At 43.0% G+C, this 13,158-nt stretch overlaps 1 protein-coding gene across 1 annotated transcript in view; it reads right to left on the bottom strand.

Annotated features, from left to right (window-relative positions):
- The window catches only part of AHRR (aryl hydrocarbon receptor repressor), a 576,129-nt gene that overhangs the window by 75,522 nt on the left and 487,449 nt on the right, over positions 1-13,158 (bottom strand). The window contains exons 7-8 of the mRNA XM_069730527.1: positions 7,320-7,453; positions 2,729-2,928 (exon numbers count right to left, since the gene is read on the bottom strand). Of these exons, the coding sequence (XP_069586628.1) occupies positions 2,729-2,928; positions 7,320-7,453 (334 nt within the window). The remainder of the gene's footprint in view (positions 1-2,728; positions 2,929-7,319; positions 7,454-13,158) is intronic.

The raw sequence follows: 13,158 nt of genomic DNA on the forward strand, positions 1-13,158 counted from the left end.
CTGGTGGAGGATGCGCTGTACTGCACTGTAGCAGCATGACAATTAGCATGTCCTGTCCTGCATCTGGTAGGGGGCATGTGTGTCTTTGCTCCTCTCTGCAGGGGGCTTGATGATACCCAAGTTTTCAGACTGGCTGGAGACTGGCCTTCTGGGACATTCTTTCCCTCCAAGATAAATGTACCTGATGTTTAAGGGTGTGGGTGTAAACACTTCTTCACATCCAGGGGGCTGACTCCAAGAGAAGTAGAACAATAAGCCACATGTTTGGTCTGTTAGTTGGTGTTGAGACCTGTGAAGAGCTAGGAGCTGTTTTTGTAGCCAGGTCCCGGTGCCAGTGTATGGACTATTAGAAATGGGAGATCAGTTGCCACATGTGATTGCCATGTCTTGTCCATAATGCTGGATTTGAGGAACTGGTCTATGGACTGTTGTTGCATTTTCCTTGGCATCGGATTACTGAGGGGCGCCCTCTGATTTTTTCCTTTTGTGCGGCCATATTGCAGACTCTAAGGAATCCTATCTATGTTTGATGTAATAGTCTCCCAGTCATAATGTAGGTTTTTGAATTGTCCACCAGCCTGCTGTTCCTGCCGGCTCTGTCACACACCCCATCACAAACTGGACTACCTTATAATGGTACAACATAAGTGGTAATAGAGATGCAAGTTACCTCTATGCCATTCAGCTACAAGAATGACTATTTTTATATCTATTAATGTGGTTATTCATTCCCTTTAGTGATTACTGTATGTGTAGTAGGGTGACTAATACAGGTCTTCTGGAAATGCATTTCATTTAATGTCTAGTGTTCTCTTGTATCATGAAGACACGCGTCTAGTGGTTTTGTAGGTGCAATTCTCCACACCCACTCAGTATTGTGGGTATGGATACGTGTGTCTGTAATTGTGGCTTCATTGTTTTTAATGTTCATTTGAGTAAAGGTTAAGCTTTAGAGTGTTCACCCACTTGTTCTATTGTATAGGCGATCAAGAAATCACAGCTTCAAGTCCCCCAAGGAGACTAATAATTAAATGTAAAAAAAAATAAAATTTATATATATATATATATATATATATATATATATATATGTATATATATATATATATATATATATATATATATATATATATATATAAAATTTTATACTCAAATTACTTTATAAACTTAGTTATTAGTCCCCTCGGGGGACTTGATCCTGTGATTTTTTTGATCGCCTATACTATAGAAGAAGAAAAAAAATGGGTGCACACTCTAAAAGTTAACCTTTATTCAAATCAACATTAAAAGCACTGAAACCACAATTAGACAGACGCACGTATCCATACCCACAATACTGAGTAGGTGTGTAGAATTACACCTACAAAACCATTATAGGAGTATCTCAATGATACAAGAGAACACTAGGCATCAAATCATCACATGAAATGCATTTCCAAAAGATCTGTATCAGTCTTTTGGAAAAGCAATATATGCAATGCAATGTATATATGGAATATATATACAGCTCTGGCAAAAATTAAGAGCCCACCACATCAAACCCTGTCATGGGCAGCCCAATCTCCAGACCTGAACCCCATTGAAAACCTCTGGAATGTAATCAAGAGGATGATGGATAGTCACAAGCCGTCAAACAAAGAAGAACTGCTTACATTTTTGCCCCAGAAGCAGTGTGAAAGACTGGTGGAAAGCATGCCAAGACGCATGAAAGCTGTGATTAAAAATCATGGTTATTCCATAAAACATTGATTTCGGAACGCTTCCTGAGTTAAAACATTGATGCATTTCTGACTGGCCCCAAACTTTCTGTTTAGAAAATGTACGCACTTGAGCCTGGAAGTTCATCGGGGGCCAGTGACGCATTGCAGTATTCCTCATCGAGCAAACCCTCCTCTGTTGGACGGCCCTCTCTATGGGTATTGCGTGTAAAATCTCGCTCATGCTCCATTCATGCTTGGGTCGGCATACTTTTCCATATGTGGGCAAATGCATCATGTACTGAACATGCCATCCCAGATATGAACGCAACAGAAAATTCTAGAAGCAATGCATATAATGTAGCGGCGGCCCAAAAAGGCAAATACAACAGAGGAGGATGGTGCTAGGTGGGAAATACTCCGGATGCTCAGCCCGCTGAGCCTCAGTCCTCCCCGGTGCACTCCCAGGCCCATTTGTGTACTGTTACACACCAGTCCCGGGGTCTGGACTCCTTACACCCCTGCCCGCTGGACTGCCTTGCGCTCCACGTTGGGCTTTGCAAGTGGCCCCAAGAAACATCAGCGAGCAGTGGTGTAAGGAGCAGGGCCCAGAGCCTGGAATAGGAGTGTGACACATATATTTTGTAAAGGCGTTTTCTCTGTGTTGGAACATAGCTTTGGGGCCATGAAGGTATGCATGAACTTGTATTTCTCGACTACACGGCCATGTGTTCTGTTTTGTTAATACACGTTCCCGGACACAACCCTGGAGATATAGGATGAATCTGCAGGGTACTAGCGCTACAATGCTGTCGATGTGCCTTACTGAATGCGCGGCTACCTGGAGAAAATGAACTTTATTCTTCTCAGGAGCTGCCGATTCTCAGGCATAGAGGCTTTCATGGAGCGGTGACAGACTGACCATATATCTGCAGGTTAATAGCATTTGGGGACACGGACGGTTCCATTAAAAAAATATAGAGCAAAATACTTTATTAATGATTATTATATTGGATAAAAATAATGTGATTTACGTGTTTCCGGTGTTGGAAGGCGCACCAGGTTTTTTCTGTGTCCTCATAAGCACGCTCTTCATTTTCATCTCTGTGATAGGGGGAAGCAGAAGTGGCACGACTATGCAGAACAATGCCATCTGTGGTGGGACACTTGTTCCTGGAGATGCCTTCTTCTTCTGTCCAGAGAGGAACTTCAGCTTACCTTCAAACTGCATTGTCTGCACCACATAAAAGATATTACCAGGGAACAGGTTAGTAACAAAAGGATGTGAAACTTAATCAAAACCTCATTTTCTGCTCTATGCATACTACCGTGTCTTCAGCATGTATTCAGTTGGGTATATACTATTAGAAATGTACAGAAATATTGAGCCCCCGAAATGCACATTATAGCAGTCCCATATGCACAACATACTCGCCTTTCCCATTTGTTACCTTACTTGACCAGTAGGTGGGGCTATTGCATAATGTTCCCCTATGGGGGGAGACTTTGCATATTTTACATTCCCATTAATGGTATTTAGAAAGTAAATAAAGCGATCATATTGGAATCTAAAGGTTTCATACATTCATGCTTGATACAATTAGGAGACAGTAGATAATTGAGGACTCCCTCAGAATTCCCCCCAAAAATATTGGAAGGAGTGGTTTCTAATCATTCACATATTTAGTTTTATGTCTATAGAAAGATGTCGAATTGGCAAAAGGTAGCACATAGTGTAAGTGCGGAGAAAGGAACATCACCCACGTGCATGGGAACTGATAGATTGGAGGCAGAATTTAGGGGCGATATGTTCCCTTTTTGTCTGGACAGAGGTCTCCATTGATACTTTCTATAAACCATTTACCAGCTGCTTATTGGTGGTGGCTAACTGATACGGGCACATTCACCCGCTCCGCCATGGACCTGGAATTAGGCCTGGCTGGCGTATACCATGAATGTTAGTTCGAGGCACACCATTTGCCTTTCTAAACCACATGAAATGCTTGTTTATTATGGAGCAAGATCCATGCCAGAGCGGAGCACGTTCTTATTACTCACATGGAAAGTATGTTTTTTTTTGTTTCTTATGAAGATACATGGAAAGTAAACACGGTTTGCAAGTTTAGCATTACAATGTACAATATACAGTGTGGGATTTTAGTATTTTACTGTTGCTTTCTTTCTAAAACTGAATATACTAATCCACATAATTAACCATGTATTTTTGATACAAGGTTCAGCAAAAATGTGACCCGATACTTTTATTGGGCGAAAGCCTGGAATTGCGCCTATAAGTTCGTTATGAATGGGAACTGTACTTTCAACAAACGACATAAATGAATATTACATGTGATTCTCTCCGTATGGTAACTACGGGCAGGAATCCTTCCCTGTGTACAGAGGCTGCGCCCACTGGCCGGGAGTATGTATAAGTCATACATACACTCCGGTCCCGGGTCCGAAACCGGCGAATCCCCACAGCGCACAATAATGCCTTATTAAAGGGATTGTCTCTTGAATGATAACCTGCTTTTTATTGGATCCACAGTTAACCTGACTTAAGGCAACCAATATCTATTTTCACAACCCGTGATAGTCACCGAGTTACAGGTACATAACTGTGATATGGAGGATGCCCTGATTCATTTTTTTGCACCCAATTTAACATAATAGTAGCTATGCAATATAACGGCATTGTAAGATGGCCGCCGGACAGGTCCTTGAGGGAAGATATGTATCATTGAATTTGGTCGTTTCGGTGATGTAAGCCCAGTAAAGCATGCTCCAGCACGCATGGTGCTGAGAGAGTTAATAGGGCATATCAGGGCTGGGTTTTGCGTGCAACAAAGAGATGGGTGGGAATGACTGCTCACATATCCCCACCCCGGGGGTGTGGTTTGTTAGATAAAATGGAGGCCAAATATCCCATTCAGTGTCTGTGAGGAGGCCTCCAGTGTGTTTGCTGAAGGACACTGACCCGAGTGAGTGGGTGAATCCACTTTACTAAATGGACCGGTTATTTTCTGGGCTTTTTATCACTTTGTGCCTTAAAAGCTGTTCTTTTATATGCTTATGCTGAGTGGTTTATGAAGTTCTAGTAAACCAGCCTGGACATTTTACTGAAACTGCTTCCTGTGCTTAACGCAACCACAGCTGAGTTAGTACAAAACCCTATAGCATATAAATTGTCTTGTTATTTCCAAATATCGACAAGCAGCTTTATAGGAGTAGTTTTCGAAACTGTCCTATGGCCATCTTGCGTCCATAGATGCATGATTTCCCAAGGCTAAAGAAAAATATAAGAAAAGCATGCGTCTGGGCAAGTCTACAGTAGGCCTGAGGGAGGGAAGAATGATTCTCTTGTGGTTCTGATCCATGATGCTTGGCAATACAGACATCTACAGATAGGTAAGTGCCTCAGCTTTACTACTGATCATGGGATTTTTCATATTGCTATCATTGAGGTTTGCTGGGCACCACTACAGCCGACTTGCCATCACTACATGCGATTGCCGTCCACTTGGCCAAGGACTCAGAGAAATACTATTATTGGTGATTATGGCATGGACACACAGGAAGGTTCCATCAAACAACTAACTTTTCAGATCCAAGTTGCTGTGTGCCATTTGGGGTGGTGGGGTGGTGGGGTTACCTGCAGTCACAGCTCTTTTCGGCGTTTGTTAGTGATAAGGCTGCAGGAAATGGAGACGTTCTTCACCAATATGGGCAGCTAATGTCATTCACCTTGTAAATAGGATTTCTTCAGAGCTATAAATGCTGCTAACCACAGTGTGATACATTGCTGGGCAGAGTGGCAGCACAGAATACATGTCGGATTAGTATGAGAGTCACACCTTGACCACAACAGAAAATGTATGGTGGATCGAATTCTCCACCATATATCTAGATCTTTATGTCACTTATCATAATCACTGCGGAGCGACCTACATTGATTTACACTGACTGCTGCTATACGGCTCTGCCAGATTACTATTGCATATTCTCTGCTCAAGAATCTCTGATGGAAAAAAATAAAATGTTCATACAAGAAAACCAAAGTTTAAAATATATTATCGAAATTTAACATTTTGGATCGAGGTAACTTTTAATTAAACAGAGAATCTGTCACCAGGTTTTTACTGCCCCGCAGGAGAGCAGCATGATGTAGGGACAGAGACCTTGATTCAAGTGATGTTTCACTTACTGAACTGCCTGCTGTAGGTTTGAATATCCATTGCAGATCTACTAGGTCTCTGTATTTCCCCACCCACACCACTGATTGGCAGCTTTCTGTATACACAGTGCATAGGCAGAAAGCTGCCAATCAGTGGAGGGGGCGTGGCCTTGCAGCCGGCCAAGTAGTCCTCCAGTGAAAATGCCCTGCTGATAAAACAGTGATTTTTCTAAAAACTACACTAAGCAGCCCAGTAAGTGGCACATTGCAGGAATCAGGGTCTCTGCATTTATATTATGCTGCTCTCAGATTAGGTAGCAAAAAATCAAATAATAGAGTCTATTAGTTGTCTATAAAGATTAGGCCCCTTTCACACATCAGTTTTTTGCCATCAGTCGCAATCCGTCGAATTTTGAAAAAAAAAAACGGATCCGGCGACTGGTGCCGCAGGATCCGTTTTTTTCTCATGGACTTGGATTAGCGATGGATTGCGATGGCCTCACGTTTCATCCGTCAAAAATTGTTTGTCCGGCGGCCAGAGACAACGGACAAAGTAACGTTTTTGTGTACGTTGAAAAAATGGATCCATCGCCGTCCGTCATTTGCTGGAATGGAAGCCTATGGCGCCGGATCCGTCAAATGACGGAATCTGGTGACGGATTTTAACTGAGCATGCTCCGATCCAATTAGCCAGATCCGCTAGTCGGGTCTGTCCAAAAACCAGATCCGTTGCATCAGTTTTTCACAATCTGCGACGGATCCGTCGATCCGTCAAGCCAACGGATTGTGACTGATGGCAAATAAACGATGTGTGAAAGGGGCCTTACACAGATAAAGTCAGCCTTGTATGCCATTGTGACAAACTGTCATTTAGATAGACCAATTACCATATACTTTCCCTTTAAGCAAACGATGCAGATTTCAATTAAGGATGACTTATTATGTGTTAGTAACATTGTTTAAGCTTTTAATGATCGGTTCAAGTCCATATAAACTTCATCATGTATGACAGCATGATCCTTCCTCCGTAAATGAGGCATTAAGGGGATTCTCATACAGGGCTGATGTATTGTTCTCCTGCATTTGTGAAATGTAGCAGGGATAACAATATTAGGGAGATGTGTTTGTGTGGCTGAATCCATGCAAGGTGTGAACCGTCAGGGGGATGAGTAGAGGTACTGATTCCTGCCTATAGTAAAACTTGTGTACTTAAGGTTTCTATAGCAGAAGTTCAAGGAGTATGAACACAGCCCACGTCTTGGACGCTGAGTATTACTAATATTTGTTCTGTGCCTAAGGTCACATGTACGGAGAGCGCAGGATGTCAGGTCACACTTTTACGGATATTTCTATATATCATACATGCTCTGTGTGGGTATCATTTTATAAATATGCTACATGGGAGTCATTTCTTCATTTCCTCTAGCCCTTCTATTCCCGACCCGGCTCACCAGGAATCCAGAAGTGCTGTCCAATAGGCAGCGCACACGGCAGATAAAGCAGCGGTTTAGGAACGAGGAGTATTCCGAATTGCTGGAGTTGGACTCTTGCGCTTTATATAACTTCTTCAGGAAGACATCTTCTCCTGCATTGTGAAAACATAAGAACTGTAAGAAGTGCTTGAGACGTCATTTCTGTTCCGTACATGAAGAGTTGGACACTTGATTTAAAGGTCCCATCAATAGCAATGATAATATACACTGTCCAGAGGATGGCTTCCCTCACTCAGCGAAAATAAGCGAAATATATGGGAAAGTATACGTCTGCAGCAAGCGGCATATTAACATCTGTTTTCTGTTCCAGTGTATGTGAAATCCATTCCCAGCTGTGCATTGTATATACAGTATAAACACGGGGCCGTCTATGGCTTACAGCTAGGCTTTCAGTATGGACGCGCTGGCCACAATATTCACAAGAGTCAGAAAGAGGACAAGCCATGCAATTGGGCTCATGCACTCAACTAACTCCTCAAAGTATGTGAAAGTGAATTTAGCAATTCAGGATTGAGGAAATGAAGCCAGAACCAAACGATCCAATCATACTAGCGAGAACTAAAGCACCAACATTTTATATAAGACTTTCTATATTTCAGCATTTTTTAAAGGGGATCTGTCACCAGTTTTTGCTACCTAATCTGAGAGCAGCATAATATAGGGGCAGAGACCCTGATTTCTATGATGTGCCACTTACTGGGCTGCTTCGTGTCATTTTTATAAAATGCCTGTTTTATCAGAAGGAAATTTATTACTGGAGGACTACTTGGTCTGCTGCCAGATAGTCCAACCACACCCCCTCCACTGATTGGCAGCTTTGCTTATGCACAGTGTACACAGCTGCCAATCAGTGGTGTGGGCGGGGTTATACAGGGCTCAGCATTAGAGCACTGGAAGATCTGCAGCAAATAACACATGTTTGCAACCAGTAAAGTAAGTAATACATAGCTGAAATCAGGGTCTCTGTGCCTATATTGTGTTACTCCCAGATGGAGTAGCAGAAACCTGGTGACAGAGTCCCTTTAATATAGTATTACATATTTCTTACAGACTTAAATTGTATTCTAGAATAGACTGGAATGGGCAGTAATAGCCGATAAATCAGCACGCTAACAAAAGCTGTGCTTCAGTGTTGACTGATACGTTTTGTGACGTTAAGTAGCTGCTGAAATGAAAAATTCTTCAGCTCTTCATAGAACATAGTAAAAATGTATGACAATGCACATCTTTTCTAGAACATATACTTAAAAGTTTCTTGAACCATCACATGTTAAACTGAACTTTCTTTTTCATTGTATAGGTTGGATTGGTAAATGGCGACCAATCATTTTATTATTCAGAAATGAGTTATTATCCATCCTCTGGTGAAGAATACTAAGGGTAAGATTAATACTTGTTCCTTTTTACAGTATGTGTGTACCAAGGGTGTAATGATCGTGATCGCAGAGGACCCATGGAGTCGGGGGACTCGCAGACGCCAGTGCGGCTTCAGGTGAAGTATATATGTCCTCTGACTTCCTGCACTGCAGTCACTATACAGCGGGCCATTGCCCAATCCAAGGCCAGCAGCAGATGTCGCCAGCACGTCACCGGTAACCATGTGCTGTCCGCCGCTCTGCGCTGGCTATGAGGGAGGGCGAAGATACTGCTTGCCGTGGGAGCAGGACAGGTAAGAAGAATGAGCGCCAGGACAGTGGACATTATTACAGGATAGGGGTCAGGACAGTGGACATTATTACAGGATAGGGGTCAGGACAGTGGACATTATTTCAGGATAGGGGCCAGGACAGTGGACATTATTACAGGATAGGGGCCAGGACGGAGGACATTATTACAAGATAGGGGCCAGGACGGAGGACATTATTACAAGATAGGGGCCAGGACAATGGACATTATTACAAGATAGGGGCCAGGACAGTGGACATTATTGCAAGATAGGGGCCAGGACAGTGGACATTATTACAGGATAGGGGCCAGGACGGAGGACATTATTACAAGATAGGGGCCAGGACGGATGACATTATTACAAGATAGGGGCCAGGACGGAGGACATTATTACAAGATAGGGGCCAGGACGGAGGACATTATTACAAGATAGGGACCAGGACGGAGGACATTATTACAAGAGAGGGGCCGGGACAGAGGACATTATTATAAGATAGGGGCCAGGACAGTGGACATTATTACAAGATAGGGGCCAGGACGGAGGACGTTATTACAAGACAGGGGCCAGGACGGAGGACATTATTACAAGATAGGGGCCTGGACGGAGGACATTATTACAAGATAGGGACCAGGACGGAGGACGTTATTACAAGAGAGGGGCCAGGACAGAGGACATTATTATAAGATAGGGGCCAGGACAGTGGACATTATTACAAGATAGGGGCCAGGACGGAGGACGTTATTACAAGACAGGGGCCAGGACGGAGGACATTATTACAAGATAGGGGCCAGGACAGTGGACATTATTACAAGACAGGGGCCAGGACGGAGGACATTATTACAAGATAGGGGCCAGTACGGAGGACATTATTACAAGATAGGGGCCAGTACGGAGGACATTATTACAAGATAGGGGCCAGGACGGAGGACATTATTACAAGATAGGGGCCAGGATGGAGGACATTATTACAAGATAGGGGCCAGGACGGAGGACATTATTACAAGATAGGGGCCAGGACGGAGGACATTATTACAAGATAGGGGCCAGGACGGAGGACATTATTACAAGATAGGGGCCAGGACGGAGGACATTATTACAAGATAGGGGCCAGGACGGAGGACATTATTTCAGGATAGTGGCACAGGATGTCAGAGTCCCTGCGTGATCAGATAGTCACAGAGGTCTTCTTGCATCTTGTCGCTGTCTGCTCATGGATTAGCTACTGTAGGAACCTGGGTTAAGTGAGTGTATGAATATTATTTATATTTTTATAGTACTTGTCGAGGACTCTTGGGGCATCATACAGTGTTTGGGACATTATGCTATAAATAGCGGAGCTAGGGGGCATTATACTGTGTGAGGATTAGTGTGAGTGGTTGAAATACAGTGCAGGGGCAGTATACTGTGAATAAGAAGCCATGGGGGCCATCATACACTGTGGGGGGCATTATACCGTGTATATGGTGGCTATGTGGGAATTTTACTGTGCATAGCGGGACTTTGGGAGCATTATACTGTGTGATGTCTAGTGTGGGTATCTATCATACAGTGTGGGGAGCATTATACTCTGTGAAGGCTAGTGTGATGCCTAGAATACAATATGAGGGCATTATGAGGGAAGAGCTGTCTTGGCATCATACTATTTATAGGTTGACTGATGGCATTATACTGTGCATGGTGGGCTATGGGGGCACTTTGCTTGGTATAGTGGGGCTAATGTACTGTGACAACTTGTGCGGGGACTTTATACTGTGTATAGGAATCTATGCGGGGCATCATATAGTATGGGGCCCTTATACTGTGTATAAATGGGCATTGGATGCGTAATACTATGTGAGGACTACTGTGGAGGTCATTGTACTATGTACAGGGGGCTTTTGGGTATTATACTGTGTGGGCACTTAATAACTATTAATGTTATAGAGGCACTCATGGTATTGTGACCATCAATGGGGCACACATAGGGCATTATTACTTTCTATGGGGCAATATATGGGCACTGTTTTCTAAGGCACTTGCACAGGGCTTTAATGTGTTCTAGGTAGCAACTTTACCATCTAAAAGGCCTAAAGGAGGCATTTTACTTCGTAAGGGGTACAGTGGTGGGAATCATTGTGTGGAGCACTAAGAGACTGTTTTGTACCACACTGGTCCAGTAACAGGGACACATACAGCAGCAGCGGCTCAGCATTGGGGTAACAGTAGGATGAGGAGTTTGTGCAGGTTGGGAATAGATGGTGACGGTGCTGGAAATGTGAAAACTCAAATGTGTCATTTCTGTATTCTCTGCAGACAAGTCGTGGCCGGATGAAGTCGTCATGATGGTCTCATCCAGATGGAAAAAAATTAAAAAGTGAACTACTCCATCAGAAAGAACGGCAGCTATAAGCATATACTGTATAACTGTACTTTAATCTCTTAGTAAATTCTGTAGGACTGGTGTCCACTAGTGGTGAGTGAATATACTCGTTGCTCGGGGTTTCCCGAGCACATTCGGGTGATCTCCGAGTATTTTTTAGTGCTCGGAGATTTAGTTTTCCTTGCTGCAGCTGCATGATTTACAGCTGATAGACAGCTTGAATACATGTGGGCACTCCCTAGCAACTAGGCAACCCCCACATGTACTCAGGCTGGATAGCAGCCGTAAATCATGCAGCTGCGTCAACAAAAACTAAATCTCCGAGCAGTTGCAAATACTCGGAAACCACCCGAGCGTGCTCAGGAAAACCCGAACAACGAGTACACTCACTCATCACTAGTGTCCACCACTATATGGTCACCGCATGGTGGTAATTAGAGATTTTAGTAACAGCATTGTCATCAGCTGAGGTGTCATACCCAAGATAAGGGTGTGCCCCCTTGTTTTAAATATGGTTACCTGGTTAGGGGCCCATTTAGATGTTCGGTGCCCCCTGAGCTGAACCCCTACTCATGCCTCTGAGGCAACATAGTGTTATTCCTCATGTACACATGACGGCTTATCCTGAAGACATCTGTAATAAGTGCTTCTAGTGTGTTCTAGCATAGGTGTCACTGCTTTTTAGCAGTTAGTAGTTCCTGACTGGACAACGTGATGGCCTCCTTGCCAAACCTTTGCTCCTTACTGTAGAGGAGTCTGTGTCTATGTAGTAACATGGAATAACGTAGCATAACACATTGGCAGAATAAAACCACAATGAACATATAATAGGTAAATAATAAATATGACGACTAAAACAATGAGTCAAGTGAATCTTATCCTGTCCATATGTTTTCACCCTCCAACGTCGGAGCTTAACATTACATTAACTTCAGTATCCTAATTCTTACATTGTTTGTGTGTAACCTGTATGGTAGAGAAGAAGTAACATCATCTAACATCCAGGTCTGTGCTGCTCTGGGAAAAATGCCCAATGTGTTCATTTTGATAGATTCCGGCATCCTTTCTGCTACGTGAGGTTGATCCAGACCATTTCTTAGACAGTAATGCAAACACTTCACACTGCATGTGTTTTGCTGGTGTCAGATGAATGCGTCCAGCGTTGCTGTATGGCTGCCTGTCTCGCTGCCATATTTCATGTCCTATACACCTTATTACCAGATGTGTTCATGCTACCTGGGCGCTGATCCCAAGGACTATTTTGCATAGAGTATGTGGGGTGTTTTACTTTCGGTGCTGCCAAATCTTCCCCTAGTTTCAATGCATTTTCCAAATCCAGATATTTTTAAACCCTTTTCCCTTGGGATACGAACGTACTAATATAAAAATGTGAAAATCCTGAATTAATAGCAAATGTTTCAAAGGATGAGGATTACCAAAGTACAAATTAGCCTCATTTTTCAACACTTAGCATTTTCATAGGACATATCCTCTAGATGTCCGATGCCCAATCAGTTGTACTATGGATGTATTATAAATAGTATTTATTAGCAGCAAAACCATATTGTAGTCTAGTTTTTTTTTATCTTCGTATAAATCAACCATCGAATCAAATAAACTGCTTACATCAAATACTTCCAGACAAGCAATACAGCTCACTACATTGCACTCGCACAGACTATGCATGGGTATACAGAACACACATACTATATATATATATATATTTTTTTTTTTTTGCTGTGTATCTGGGCTAACAAAACTGTGCTCTTCGA

This window comes from Ranitomeya imitator, chromosome 6, assembly GCF_032444005.1.
Source record: "Ranitomeya imitator isolate aRanImi1 chromosome 6, aRanImi1.pri, whole genome shotgun sequence".
Taxonomy (NCBI): Eukaryota; Metazoa; Chordata; class Amphibia; order Anura; family Dendrobatidae; genus Ranitomeya; species Ranitomeya imitator.